At 38.9% G+C, this 15210-nt stretch overlaps 1 protein-coding gene across 4 annotated transcripts in view; it reads right to left on the bottom strand.

Moving 5' to 3' along the window:
- Positions 1-12250: 12250 nt before the first annotated feature.
- The window catches only part of LOC112230914 (electrogenic sodium bicarbonate cotransporter 1), a 69267-nt gene continuing 66307 nt past the window's right edge, over positions 12251-15210 (bottom strand). For 2 of the 4 annotated variants that reach the window (XM_024397293.2, XM_024397294.2), the window contains exons 25-26: positions 14206-14276; positions 12251-14013 (exon numbers count right to left, since the gene is read on the bottom strand). In XM_024397293.2, the coding sequence (XP_024253061.1) occupies positions 13905-14013; positions 14206-14276 (180 nt within the window). In that variant the 3' untranslated portion in view covers positions 12251-13904. Of the gene's footprint in view, positions 14014-14197; positions 14277-15210 lie in introns of all 4 variants that reach the window. The other 2 variants (XM_024397296.2, XM_024397295.2) reach the window with 1 other exon arrangement.

The following is a 15210-nucleotide window of genomic DNA, read 5'->3' as shown; positions in this document are numbered from 1 at the left end:
TCGGGTAGCAGAGCTCTAACTCTCCTTAGCCCACCTCAATGACCAGGCTCCAAACCATAGTCAATAATGTTTATTTTCATTGTAGTACATGTTATTAGTTACGCCTCACGGAACGGCCCAGCCCTCTAACATTTAACCACTTTGGGAATTTTATTGAAGACCACTCTTGGGGAAGACACTTTAAAGGAGAAGACACTCCTCATCTAAATCCATCCCAGGTCAGGGATAGATTATATCAGATCTCTGGTAGCTGATACCTACATAGAGGTTGATTTGGCGGTGTCAGAAGTGGACCTGCATTAGAGCTGTCAAATCCACCAGCATTATACATAAGGCGGACATTGCCATTGGCTGCACAGAGTTGCAATTAAGATAAATTCCATGCAGCCTTGTTTACAAGTTCAAACATTGCAATGTGAGATGTACGTGATGTTCATAAATTCACTCTGGCCATCTACTCCAATTTCAGAGCACTCTCGTCTGTGTGCCATAGCGCAGAATAACTGATGAATTTATGAACGCTCAACATCCTTTGAATATGGCCGGTGTCGGTAGACATCAGCAAAAAAAAAGGAATTAAATTGTTGACAGCAGCACAGTTACAGTCACCAACGCTCTAGATAACATGAAAACAGCCTAACCAGCTCTGCATGGGCGAGTAAAATGGTCAGAGTGAGATGTTCTCTCATTTGTGTCTGGAAGTAGCTAGCAAGCTAGCCAATGTTAGCCAGTTAGCTTGGGTGCCTGACTGCCATTGTGAAGTCAGAATGCTTGGATCACCACTACTCCTCAGCCAGAGCATCCAGTGTGAGCTCTGTACGTTCCATGACAATGCTCTGAATTTAAGAACACCCAGAGTGCACTCCAGATTGAATTTACGAACACCTAAATTAGATTTAAAGAAATCCTCATTATTTTGTTTAATGATTTTCAATTTGAGTGTCATTATTTATATATAGCAGTGACATGCAGTCAGTGCTTACCCTGTGATGTTTTTGTTTTGTTTAAAGCTGTTATGAAAAGCAAAGTAAAAAATAAAAAAATAACATAAAATAAAATGTTATCTATTTTTCTGAATGTTTCTGGTGGTCTTTATGCTCCAAATCTCAAAATATGATAAAACTGCATCCTAATGTAAGGTGCCAGGGTATGCATGCCTTCCTCACCATCCATTCAAATTCTTGATGTGCACGGCCGTTCCTGACTACAGTCACTGTTAATGGACAGGATCACTAGGCTTCGCTGCTTCCTAGCTCAAATTCATTGCATTGAGCCGATTTCACATTTTCTACATGGATATTACTTACACATGTTGTGTGGGTAAATAATTTGGCTTGTGCATCCCTTAATAAATATCATGATAACCAAATGCATCCTATTAACGGCTGAATATAGAGAGAAAGCATGCGAACTCATAGGCCCTGTGTCACGTTCTGACCTTAGTTCTGTTGTTATGTTTTTGTTTTAGTATGGTCAGGGCGTGAGTTGGGTGGGTTGTCTATGTTCCTTTTTCTATGTTTTGGGATTTCTGTGTTTGGCCTGGCATGGTTCTCAATCAGAGGCAGCTGTCAATTGTTGTCCCTGATTGAGAACCGTACTTAGGTAGTCTGGTTTCACTTTTGAGTTGTGGGTGATTGTTTCCTGTTGGATGTTTGTTTCACATTTCAGGACTGTTTCGGTTTTCGTTTGTATCAGTCACTTTGTTATTTTGTATTCTTTAGTGTTCAGTTTTAATAAACTAAAATGGACACTTACCACGCTGCACATTGGTCCGACATCTCTTACTCCTCATCAGAAGAAGAGGAGAACCGTTACACCCTGCGTGACCCCAATGCATTTAATAACTACACCATGTCAGGGCTAGTAGAAATTCTGTTCGGGCCAGTAGATTTTTGCCTTTGAGAATAAAAGTTAACCTTGGACCCTGGCATGTTTCACTTGCAGCCACGGAGTGGTGGCGCATTGGCTATTTACTGTGCTTTGATTGACAAACAGCAAGCTTGACTAGTTTTATGAAAGGTGTCGAACTGAATGAATAAAGTCAATCTCATGTATCCTTGCCATTCATAAATCATACAACATAGTTATATGTCCATGTTATCACATTCGAACAAGTAAACTAAGTTCTCGTTTGTATTTTTGATATGAAGTCCATCAGGACTTGCCAAACAGTAACATTATAACGTGGGTGAGTCTACCGAGTAGCCTACCGAATTGCATCGTTAAGAAAGCTGTTCATTTGGCTGCCTAATTTGCATACTTGTAGGCTTTTTGGCCATTATCTGCAGATAAATTATGAAAACTGTCACGACTTCCGCCGAAGTCGGTTCCTCTCCTTGTTCGTGCGGCGTTCGGCGTCGCCGGTCTTCTAGCCATCATCGATCCACTTTTCATTTTCCATTTGTTTTGTCTTGTCTTCTCACACACCTGGTTTCAATTCCCTCATTACCTGTTCTGTATTTAACCCTCTGTTCACACCATGTCCTTGTCTGGAATTGTTTATTGTTAGTGCTTGTGCACGTTTAGCTGGTGAGCGACGGGTTTTTGTACCCATTGATTGTTTGTCCTGGATGCCGGTGGTTTTATGTATTCAACTGCTCCATTGTAAACCCAGTTTTTGCTTTCCTGCGCCTGACTTCCCTGCCGCCAGTACGCACCCCTGACAAAAACATTATGAAGATTGTGAATCCTCGTCATTGTAGGAACAATAGGTAGGCTAATGGAGAGCGAGCGTCACTCTGGTCCAAAATATTACAAAAGAAAACAGATTGAATTGTTTTTAAAGCTAATCATATTCATATGGCATTATTAAAGATATTGATTTAGGTCTACTGATTTAATCAAAGTGTTGACAATGGAGTAATAAACTGCTGCTTTCTGTGTCATAAAGCCCATGTTTAACACCTGCTTCATTCTACAATTATACCTGTTTTGCAGATAGCTGAGAAAATGGCTCTTAAAAAGAAGCTTAAAGCCTGTGGAAGTCAGCAGACTTACAGGATTCGTTAAAGGCCCAGTGCACTCAACATTACGTTTTCCTGTGTGTTTTATCATATTGTCACAGCTGATGAAACTAACACTGTAAAAGTGGGGGGGGAAATGTATCAGTGTTATTTCCTAGTAGTTGCTGGTTGAAAATACAATCTAGCATTAGAATGTACCAGAGGCCACCAAAATAGAGCTTTTGGAAGAAAAAAATATGATTTCCCTTCTTCCCGGGGGAGCCTGGCTGGCTACTATTTCTATTTGGCTGGCTATTCCATGTGCTTGTGGAAAACACTGAGACCACCATGTTTTCAGGTACATCAAGCCGAATACAGAATGATTTGATTGAAACAGTCAGTGATGTGATTCGAAAGGACAATGATGAATGGAGCCCCATTTGTTGCAGTAGAAGTAGATGAGACCACAGATGTTACGAATGAAGACCAGATCTCTATGAATTTGGCATTCTGTGGTTAAAAGCAAAGTCAATGTGGCAGTTTGGGGATTTAAAGATTTGAGGGATGACAATGAGCTGTGGCTTTGGCGGATTATGTATTGGGAGTGTTGGGGAACTACAACTGAGTTGAAAAGCTGGAGCTCTAACCTATAATGGGGCCTCAGTGGGGTTTATTGTCGGACACAAAAGACTGTAACAAAACCACTAAATCAGCTCCAGGTGATTTAAATGTTGGAAATCTGTTCCCATGTATTCCCACTTGATTATATACAAATGTAAGCAAGGTTTGAAATTATTATGTTTTAGGAAAATATTATATCTGTTTGGGCTTCTTGCGGTCAGTTTGCAGTCTACAAATGATTTGTAATTACTGTGTGTTCCGGCCCCCCGACCATCCGCTCAAGAAGAAATTGTCCCACTGCTGAATGTAGTTGATGATCCCCGCTGTAGGATATCATATGATTTTCCTTTGTTGCTTACTTCCTCATTTTCGTCATTGTCTGTACTTTAGTGACTTTAATGTGTATTCCATTTCCTAAAGCAGTCTAGCTGTTTATGGTTTGGATTTATGGACAAGCATCACTTTGATCAGTGGTGTAAAGTACTTCAGTAAAAATACTTTAAAGTACTACTTAAGTAGTTTTTCAGGTATCTTTACCTTATTTACTATTTATAATTTTGACAACTTACTTCACTACATTCCTAAAGAAAATAATATACTTTTTACTCCATACATTTTACATGAAACCCAAAAGCAATTTAAATGCTCAGCAGGATAGGGAAATTATCCAATTCACACAATTATCAAGAGAACATCCCTGGTCATCCCAACAACCTCTGATCTGGCCGATTATGTGTTGGAGTCTGCCCCTGGCAATGGTGTAAATGAAAAAATGGTGCCATCTGGATTGATTTATACTTCTACTTTCGATACTTAAGTATAATTTAGCAATTACATATACTTTTGATACTTAAGTATATTTAAAAACAAATACTTTTAGTAGTAATTTTCTTTTTACTGGTTGACTTTCACTTTTACTTGAGTCATTTGTTTTGTTGATGGTGGTGGAAAACACTGTCTCAGGTGCTACTCCAGAATCTCCCATAAGTGCTCAACTGGGTTGAGATCTGGTGACTGAGAATGCCATGGCATGTGGTTTACATCGTTGTCATGCTCATCAAACCACTCAGTGACCACTTGTGCCCTATGGATGGGGGAATTGCTTGCTTATAGCTGGGCGGCAGGGTAGCCTAGTGGTTAGAGCGTTGGGCTAGTTACCGAAAGGTTGCAAGTTTGAATCCCCGAGCTGACAAGGTACAAATCTGTCGTTCTGCCCCAGAACAAGGCAGTTAACCCACAGTTCCTAGGCCCTCATTGAAAATAAGAATTTGTTCTTAACTGACTTGCCTAGTTAAATGAAGGTAAAATATTTTTTAAATGCCATGGTAGGCAAAATAATGACCTGCCCAGCATTTTTATACATGATGGTATGTTAAATGCTTCATCAACAAATAAACCACACTTGTGTGGAATGACCTGCTTTCAATATACTTTGTATCCCTCATTTACGGAATTGTTTCCATTATTTTAGCAGTTACTTGTATATGTGTATAATAATAGTATTATGCATGTGCGTGTGTACCTACTAGCATGCTAGCAGATACCCATAGACTTCCAGTCATTGCGCTAATGCTAATCAGCATTAGCTCGCAAAACTAACTCTTCCTTCATACTGGACACAGAGACATAAAAATGGCATCCAATAATTAATCTGACTCTGGGGAATGCCAAAATCCCAAAGTATCCCTTTAATCTGTGTCCTGACAGCAAGGTTACAGTGCCCCAGGAGTGGAGAACTCAAGATTGAACAAATTACACACACAGCAGGGTGCAGGCTTTCGGGTAATGCACAGCAGTGATTCCGCTGCAATCATTTAGCTGTGACACTGGAAATATTCTGCTGAAGCGCACTTTGAAGGTTCTTGTTTGTATTGTTGGGAATTGGGCAGGGGAAAAATACATGTCATCTATCCACTTAAATAGCGAATGGAGGGTGCTTTTCCCATGGTTAATTTTTATGCCAACCAGGTAGGCTAAACTCCTGTTGTAAAGATAAGTAATGTGCTTAATATTAGGAAAGTTGAGAAATAAATATAGTAGGCCTAGCCTATAGAAAGCTGATGGGATCCTCCTCTTTTTAATAGAGGCCATCACTGTTTTAAACGCGCAATTGCGTAACCAGTAGAAATGTTGCGCAACATGAGCTCATGGGCTCTCGTGAAGTGTTTTATTAGATTTTCTATCACATTTGCATTGATGTCAGAGTGATTAGAGAGACAAACGAGTGCTGAGTACCAGACAGTTAGCAAGTTTGGTAGAATACTATTGACCATCAGCAGTATCAGAGCTTTGAGAAACCTAATTACTGTGACTAAATGGTCACGTGGAATTTGACTGCCTTCATGACTCATGACCGCCGGTGTGGTGGTTATACGGTCACGTAACAGCCCTACTCTTAATGAACAACTTTCCTATACTGATTAAATCGCTTACCCGCTCCATAGCAATCTACTCTATCCACACTGATTGGTGAAGTAATTTGATTGTTGAGCTAAATGTATATATTTTTTAATGATTTCAGACTATTAAAAAGGAACAGAAAGGACCGTTATAAACCATTTCGAATGGTCCAGAACTTTATTTTGATGGTCAGAATAGTAGAAGGGAATGAAAAGAATAAGGGTTATGTTCAAACTGTAAGAATGATTGGAAAATAATTTAGGTTCCAACCCTGGTATAAACTAATGTATAGAATGTATTATACAAGAGACACAATTCACAAATCCTACAACACAATGACATGCCATTAAGAATAAAACTAACAATTACTAAATAATCCATACCTTCTGGGAATTCTATAAAGTCCAAAAATGATGCACAGAGTAAGAAAGCTGGCTGTCATAAGTATTACATTTAAAATGTACTTTAAATCGGTCTGTCTGCATATTTCAAGATGTCATGTGAGGGGGCAGTGAGTTACCCCGATGGGTTGGATGATTCTCTTCTCGTCAGTTGTCTTGACGAAATGTATACCTAACTGGAAATCAACCAATCATCCAACGTTAAGACAATAGAAATATCATATGCTTCATTTTCTGAATATTGAAAGAGTGTGGGCGATGGAGAGGAACAAAATGGTACAATTTGAGTAGTGCAGGCACTGGAGATAGGGGTGAGAACGGGTGGGTCTCTATGTTGTTTGTGTGCGTCTGTATGTTGTCTTTTGTATATGTACAGTATGTTTCGTATAATTTATTTTAGTCATTAATATATATTTTTTTAATCAAACAACCCCATGGTAGAATAGTTTATCTATTTAACTAGTCTGCTTGTTGTGTGTTCTGTGCCAGATAAATATTATTCTCGAGGTACATTCATGTTACGAGTGCCATAGGAAGGAAAACATTCTGTCAAGCAGTCAATGCAAAAAAATTCTTGCCATCGTGGGGAAAACAGCAGTTTTAATGGCCTTTGTTAAAAAGGGACCAACCCCCGAACCCCCACCCTCTGTGACCTTTTCCCTAGACATTTTTCAACAGGAAACACTGATGCAGTTTGAGTACCGGTTTGGTGGGTTTGTTCTCTACATCAGGGGTCTTCAAACGTCTCTTTCCAAGGGACCCTCACCCAGGCAAACTGGCGCCCCTTCTAAAATCAGCATAAGCTCATTTCCTGCAATTCTACACATTTTGCCATGATATCTTAGTGAGAGTGACTAACAGAATCAAGGGGGCCTCACTGGAGGTCAGGGCCCTTATGCACATGCCCTGCGTTCCTGGTCAGTAAGCCACTACCATGTCACTACATTGCTACCATGTTTAGATTGCTAGGTAAGTTAGTCTAGCCAGCTGTCTAAAAATGTTAGCTGACATGAGCTAATTGAGTGACTGTCAGTGGATGACATAATAATAGGAACAAGTCATTTTTTTGTTGGTCTGTAGCCCCCTAGCAGGTGAAGTAATTTGATTGTTGAGCTAAATGTATATATTGCATTTTGTCTGGGCCAGTCTTGCTCTCGGGTGCTTTTTCAAAAGCCCATGTCAGATACTCCAGTGAGTGTAATTTGCATTTGGAAATAAGAAATAAAGTTGGCATCATAAGAAAGACATTCTCCTCTTTTCTATGTATTTTTGTATGTGTATTTTTGCGGACCATTTGCATTACCTCAGTGATCCCCAGATTGAATATCCATGCTCTAGCGTCTAACCACTCTGTGGGAGTTTGATTGAAGAACACTCTTGGAGAAGACGCTTAAGACATCCACATCTAAACCCATCCCAGTTTAATCTCTGTCCTCACAGTGAGGTTACAGGGCCCCAGGAGTGGAGAACTCCAGATCGAACAAATGACACACACAGCAGGGTGCAGGCCTTTGGGTAATGCACAGTTTGAGCACAGAACCAGAGAGACCAGAGAGACCAAAGAGCAGCCTCATTGAGGTTTGGTCGGGTTGATCTCTACAGGGCCCAATTCAGATTTAGGAAATGTATGCTTTTATTATTTAGGATTAGGTATGCATTTAGAAATCTACCTACATAAAACAAGTTTGGAGAGCCTTTACACACTACATATATTGTAGTAGGTGTCCCCCCTTCCTGCCATGCTACTGTAGCTAGGAAGCTAACGTAGATAGCTTTCTATCATACAAGCTTAATTGTTAATATACGGTTATTTTAACCTATTCGTTTACCAATGGTTCAGTTAATGTATAGTGCTTATACGCCTGCATTGCTTGCTGTTTGGAGTTTTAGGCTGGGTTTCTGTACAGCACATTGTGACATCCGCTGATGTAAGAAGGGCTTTATATATACATTTGATTGATTGATTGATATTGGTGAATCAAAAATACAGTGGTTTGATTAATCCTGAAGGTGGCCATTCAGTTGTTCAATCCGTTAAATATTGGAAGGGGAGAAAACTAACAATACGGGTTGACCAATAGTCCTATACATCTACCCCAATCCTCACTGATCATGAAACTGATATGTCAACGGTCCAGTTGTCATAAACCATGTGCCAGGCTCCAGGTTTAAACTTCCAGGCCTGGTCTGCGTTCCATGATGATTCCATGAAATGGACTATGTGTTGAACAACTTAATAAGTGAAATATTATCCACTATTGCTAGCGACCCTGAGGATCAACCACACGGACGTGACAGCGGAAAGAAAGGGAATGATGCCAAATGTAGGCTACAAATTCAAGTGAGTTAACACTAAAGTGACAGGAAAAAACATTTGTTTGTTACTGAAGGTGGCTATCAATAGTTGCTAATGTAACATGATACAAATTGTGAAATAAAAAACATAGTAAAGTCTAGAGCACACAAAGGTTACATTTGGCCGAGTGTTACTGGGCACGGATTTAGCTTACCATCACATTAGCTTGCGTCTCCAAGATTCATCCCTGCAAAGTCATCCCTCAAAGTCCATACAATTTAAATTCTGCATTTCATATCCTTCACTGTGGGAAAAGGGCGCACATACGGTACCTGTCAAGTTGATATGCTTCCGTTTGTTGCCATATGACTGGTTTCACATTTGTCTCCAGGTAAAATAGATCTAAAACAATTGTCATTTATATTTACAATCCCCTTATCCAAACAGCTTACTCATTTACCTAGCTCTTAGCAATAGCTCTTTTCAATCTTTAAATACATTGCATGGAGAATGGTGTTATTTCTATTGGGGAAAATGAATTAAATGTTCACAACAAGTTACTCAACCTTATTCGCTGTTTCCTCACATGTAAAGCTGGTTGAATTAATTCTGCATTCATAAACAAGTGGGAAGGTGGAAATTAGCAGATGTGAAGTCATAAATGAGAAAGTTGCATAAATGTACATGTACGTAACTCAGGTCAGAATTCCCCCCTACATGAATTCCCCCCCTTCAAGAGTTCAATGTTATTTCAAGGAATAACTGTTATTTTTGTTGTTGTTTTCTCTTTGTTTTCTCTCCAAGAGCACAAGAGATCTAGAATATGCTGGACAACCAGAAATACCTGTATTAGGTCTCTGAACATCAGGGCAGAGGATACAAGAAGTTAGAACCCCCACTGCTGTCTTTGGTCAATAAAACTTTAGTTTTGCCTAGTGTCCATCCTTGTCTATACTGCCGCTCAGTGGTCATACCAGGGACTGGAGGCTCAAAGCCCTCTAGGTGTGTTTACACAGGCAGCTCAATTCAGATTTTTTTTTACACTAATTGGTCTTTTGACCAATCACATCAGATCTTTTCACATCAGATCTTTTTAGAGCTTAACTGATTGGTCAACAAATATCAGAATTTGGCTTTCAGTGTAAACACAGCCTAGGTGGCTATCACAGGCCAGAATCCACTTCCCACTTCTCTTATCGTATCTGATCCACCTTTGATGTTTTCAGTCAATATGAAATGTTGAAACAAGTCTTTAGGGTGCAGATTAACTCTAGCCTACTTCTAGTACTGGCCACTATTTAGGTCTCTTATCTCAGTTCTTTCAAGGCAATGAGGCAATGCAAATATGGATCTGACATGTGAAAATGTTCTTTGTGCTCACGTCAATAATGAATTCAGAAAGAAAATCTATCTTCAAAACATTGTATTGTCTCTATCAATTAAAACCAACATTCCGTTAGACCTACAGTATATATCACATCCAATGGGAAGGCGTATGGACGACATAAGTAGTAACCTAGGGAGTAATATATTGTAATCCCCGTTTTGGCATAGCATCATCCTTCACCCTCCATGAAAGAGACACCTGTAATCTCAAATCAGGTTTACGGATGCCTGAAATCCGTGGGAACATGCTATGGAAACCCCTATGGGAACCATTATGCTTTGGGCAGCACGTAGCCTTGTGGTTACAGTGTTGGGCCAGTAACTGAAAAGTTGGTGTGAATACCTGAGGCAACAAGTTGAAAAATCGGTTGATGTGCCCTTGAGCACGGCGCTTAACCCTATTTTTATCCAGGGGCGCCGTACTACTATGGCTGACCCTGTAAAAACTACACTTTTTAACTGCAACTTTATGTAACAATAAAAATATTTCTTTATGTCATGTGGCCCTCAAGATCAAAGTAACGGGTAACCTCAAGCGATAGTCTTTTCCCCTGGAAACCATGACAATAGTGTCCGGCACACCATACAAGATAGTTACAGATTTGAGCTCATTAGGCGTTCATTCCGTTCCCGTGATTCTGTTCGCTACGGCAATGGAAACTATGCAACAGCCATCACTAGTGGTTATCTTTGCTGTTAGACTCGATGCTGTGACAGGAGGTCATTTTGATAATGCTTGAGCGGACGTCTTTATATTGGCCTGTTAGGTGGACACAAAACACAGCTTATCCACCTACAACATGTGTGGACGGAGACCTTGTGTGCCCTGCTCTAGGCCTTTCTATCGGACAGGAGATTGAGCTAGGCCTAATGGTCTTTAAGTAGCTCACTTTGATCGCATCAGCTCACTTTTCTCCAGGGTTATGTTTCTCATCCCAGTTAAATTGTTGACCCTATGGTTGACCCCTATAGATTGCTCTGGCTTATTCAACTTCAACATATTATGACGTCTATGGTAACGGAGTATATCAACCAATTAGTGTCTGCCGGCAGTCTCTGATAAGGTGGTCAATCTAACATCAGTTATTTTGCAAAGAGACCTGGAAAATGGCAGTTCAGAAGACATTTCTTAAGAAGGATTTGTTTGTAAATCCAGCCCCTGAATGTTTGACAAGGTTATATTAGATCACATATAATTTCTTACATGGAGAGACTAACGCAATCATTTTCAAAGTGAGTTTATTGCTGTCAATATACATCATTTGAAAAATGTATATGCCAAATCAATCATTTTATAAGTAACATACTCATTCATGTTAGTCTATACAGATGAAGGAAATACTGATGAAGTCTTACAAGTACTGTAAGTTTAATTGATCGTAATTATAGTTTAATTGCTTGAATCTTTTGTTCTACCACGTTTTACAATAAACTGCTCGATACCTGTATCTAAGTGCTTATTTAATATGAACCATGTTTGTAGATATAAATATTGCATCAAATGTGTCAACAATATTAAAAACATACGTTTTAATTAAATTAGCCCACTGAATCAACACATTTTACAGCAAAACATGGACTCATCCTAAAATTAGAATCGCAGAAAATGAGTATACTGTAGACGATTAACATTTGTCCCAAGACTGACTAAGATGGGATGCTGGCATTATTTGGGATAGAAAACATGACATCAATAGTGACCCTGATTAAGAGTGTACCATCATTTCAACATCCGCTGCAGTCCTCTCACACTTCCGATACACCTACAAAACAATCTTGTTTGATTATACCTCTCAAGATTACAACAAATATAATTTTGGTATTTTATCACTACAGTATCTTTTACAAACCCAGTAATCACTAAGACCACAAAATCAATTTTGCTCAAGTGAGTAATTTAAGCCTTAATTTGTACACTGTATCTAAAAAATAATACATTCTATAAAGGGCTGCAATGTATCCGTTTATCAGTAAAATGGCAGCTCTGAAATGTTGAATAACCTCATCCCCAGGTTCAATTGCTACTGAGCGAGTCGGCTCGTTGAAGATATTAAATAAATGGTTTTTGAATTCATATTTTCTCTTGGTATGGAACTTCGTGAAAAGCTGCAAACTATACACAGCATTAGTTTTTGCAGAAATGCAACTGCAAGACACAAGAAACATCAACATTGCATTGTCTCACAGTGATTATTCAATGATTGATCAGTTCATAATCAGTTTAATATAATAAAAAAACAACACTAAATCATCACTTTGTTAAAAAAAGGTAATACAAATGTCACTCCACAGACAACTGTAAAAATGCTGTCATCTCATTAACGGCTTAATAGTAAATACACTTATTTTACTTATTCTCTCAGCAATATAATATACGTCACTGTTATTGCATTTTCATTTCATTTCAATATGATACAAATAAAAATCTCTTGAATGAATTAGTTACAGAGCAAAAGGAACTCAGAAAGTGATTAGATAGAGATCCTATGCTGTGCCCTTTCATTAAAATAATTCAGTATGATGACAGATATTTGCATAATAACAATGTGTTCATCATACTGTACTTACAAATACCTGGCGCCTACATTAATTAAGTCAGAGGTAGAGCCACAAATACAAGTATATACATCCCTACTACAGATAAGTGTGGTTGAAGTCCTCCTGTCTCTTATTATGCTCATAGAAACAGACATTCTTAGGAAAACAGTTCAATCAGAAAAGTTTCACACACAATGGGAAGGAAAATACTCAAATCAACATTTTGAATCAAGAGCATTTGTTTTTTTTTGCATAGATAGAGATGAAATAAATAATACAAGTGTGAAGGAATAAGATAAAAGACGGAAGAATATTAATATACATGAACAATAAAACTATAATAGGCCTATGCTGGACAGTAGGACATGAAAAAATAATGGAATTTGAAAGTTTAATCTGTTCTGGCCGGCAAAAATAGGACAGTCCAGTTTAACGTCACATCTCCATAAGATCTGTATAAGAAAGTATGTTGTACCTAATGATCTAACAGGCATGTACTATGAATACATAAAGCATTGCATTAGTTTGTGAACGCTTTTATATATCATGAATACCTTACCCATGAATTAGCCATAAATGGCTAACAATGAACTTCAAAGTTTTCCTTGGTACAGAGCATTAGGGCGATTCCAAGCCAGTGGGAGCAGAAAATATTTTCAGGCTACGCTGCCGCGGAATCGGCCATTACTGTTTTCATACAGCAAATGAAGAATCACATCTCCCCTATCACAAGGGTCCCTCCTATACTTCTCACTCTCAAAACAAAGAATTCTGTCCGTTTTTTAAAATGACAAATATGTACTTATGCAGGACATTAAAAGGAGGAGTATACAACAGTGCTACAGTATAAAAAGAGGCTGCTGTAGGAGTCTGTGGTTACATCCACAATGGCACCCTATTCCCTACCAGACCTGGGTTCAAATACATGTGTACTTGAGTATTTTCAAATACACAGCCCCAAACAAGCACTTTTATTTTTTAGTATTCAAATGGATATGCAAAAAAAACAAATAGTTGACCAAATTGTATTTGAAAGTATATTTTCATATAGCTGAGTTAAATGCATGAGAGTGTATTTCAGTCCATGTATTTTAGTATCTCCAAATACATTCCAATATTCAACTGCTTGTTTTTTCAAATAAAGGTTTTCTGAATACATAATTTTGAATATTTGAACCCAGGTCTGTTCCCTATATAGTGCACTGCTTTTGACCAGGGCCCTATGGGATTTCAGATGCTGTGTTGTGTTGAGTAGTGGTGTGCAGGCAATGCTGCTGGTTCAGTTGGGTTGTTTGGACATTAGGACAGGTTGTTGTTAGACTAAAGGGACGTTTCAGAACCCGGAGCCTGTTTTTTCCAGAAGAAGCTTTTGTCCTCCTGCTCCAGTTCTATCCTAATCTGAGGTGCTGCTTTTTTTAATGGATTCAGACTGAAAGAGAAAGAAAGAGAGTGGAGGTGGAGACAGAGAGAAGTATGAGAGAGTGAACAACCAGGGACAGCAAACGTTCAACATTAATATGACAAGCTGTACTCTAGAATAGATTGTCACAACATGTGATATTGGTGTGAGTGTCTATGGGTATAAAATAAGGCATGCAAGCAGGCACACTCACATAGTTACCTTGCAACAGTAGTGGGCTTAAAGTAGCCCTCAGCATGCTGAGTGTGGGTCAAGGAAAGACGGCGGGGGTCCTACGGGAGAAGACCAAATACGCACAACATTAACATAAATGTTTTAGCCACTTAAATATTCCCCCCAAATATTCTCCCAATTCAAGACGGGTATAGCAAAAGAGGAAAGTTAGAGCAAGCTTTGCAAAGCCAGGATGTTTCACAGTCGAAGTAGCTGTTAAAGAAGTGCTGTCAAAAAGTGATTTTCCTGTGTACATACACTACCGGCCAAAAGTTTTAGAACACCTACTCATTCAAGGGTTGTTCTTTATTTTTTTTACAATTTTCTACATTGTAAAATAATAGTGAAGACATCAAAACCATGAAATAACACATACAGAATCATGTTGTAACCAAAAAAAAGTGTTAAACAAATCAAAATACCCATTGCCTTTGACAGCTTTGCACACTCTTGGCATTCTCTCAACCAGCTTCATGAGGTAGTCACCTGGAATGCATTTCAATTAACAGGTGTGCCTTCTTAAAAGTTAATTTGTGGAATTTCATTCCTTCTTAATGCGTTTGAGCTAATCAATTGTGTTGTGACAAGGAGGGGTGGTATACAGAAGATGGCCCTATTTGGTAAAAGACCAAGTCCATTTTATGGCAAGAACAGCTCAAATAAGCAAAGAGAAACGACAGTCCATTATTTTAAGACATGAAGGTCAGTCAATACGGAACATTTCTTCAAGAGCAATCGCAAAAACCATCAAGCGCTATGATGAAACTGGCTCTCATGTGGACCGCCACAGGAAAGGAAGTTCAGGAAAGAGTTCTCTCTGCTGCAGAGAATAGAGAGTTACCAGTCTCAGAAATTGCCGCCCAAATAAATGCTTCACAGAGTTCAAGAAACAGACATCTCAACATCAACTGTTCAGAGGAGACTGTGAGTCAGGCCTTTGTGGTCAAATCGCTGCAAAGAAACCACTACTAAAGGACACCAATAAGAAGGAAC

This window comes from Oncorhynchus tshawytscha, linkage group LG33 (genome assembly GCF_018296145.1).
Source record: "Oncorhynchus tshawytscha isolate Ot180627B linkage group LG33, Otsh_v2.0, whole genome shotgun sequence".
NCBI classification, from domain to species: Eukaryota; Metazoa; Chordata; class Actinopteri; order Salmoniformes; family Salmonidae; genus Oncorhynchus; species Oncorhynchus tshawytscha.
Note: the sequence above shows the minus strand (reverse complement) of the source record. Positions and strands in the feature narration are given on the sequence as shown.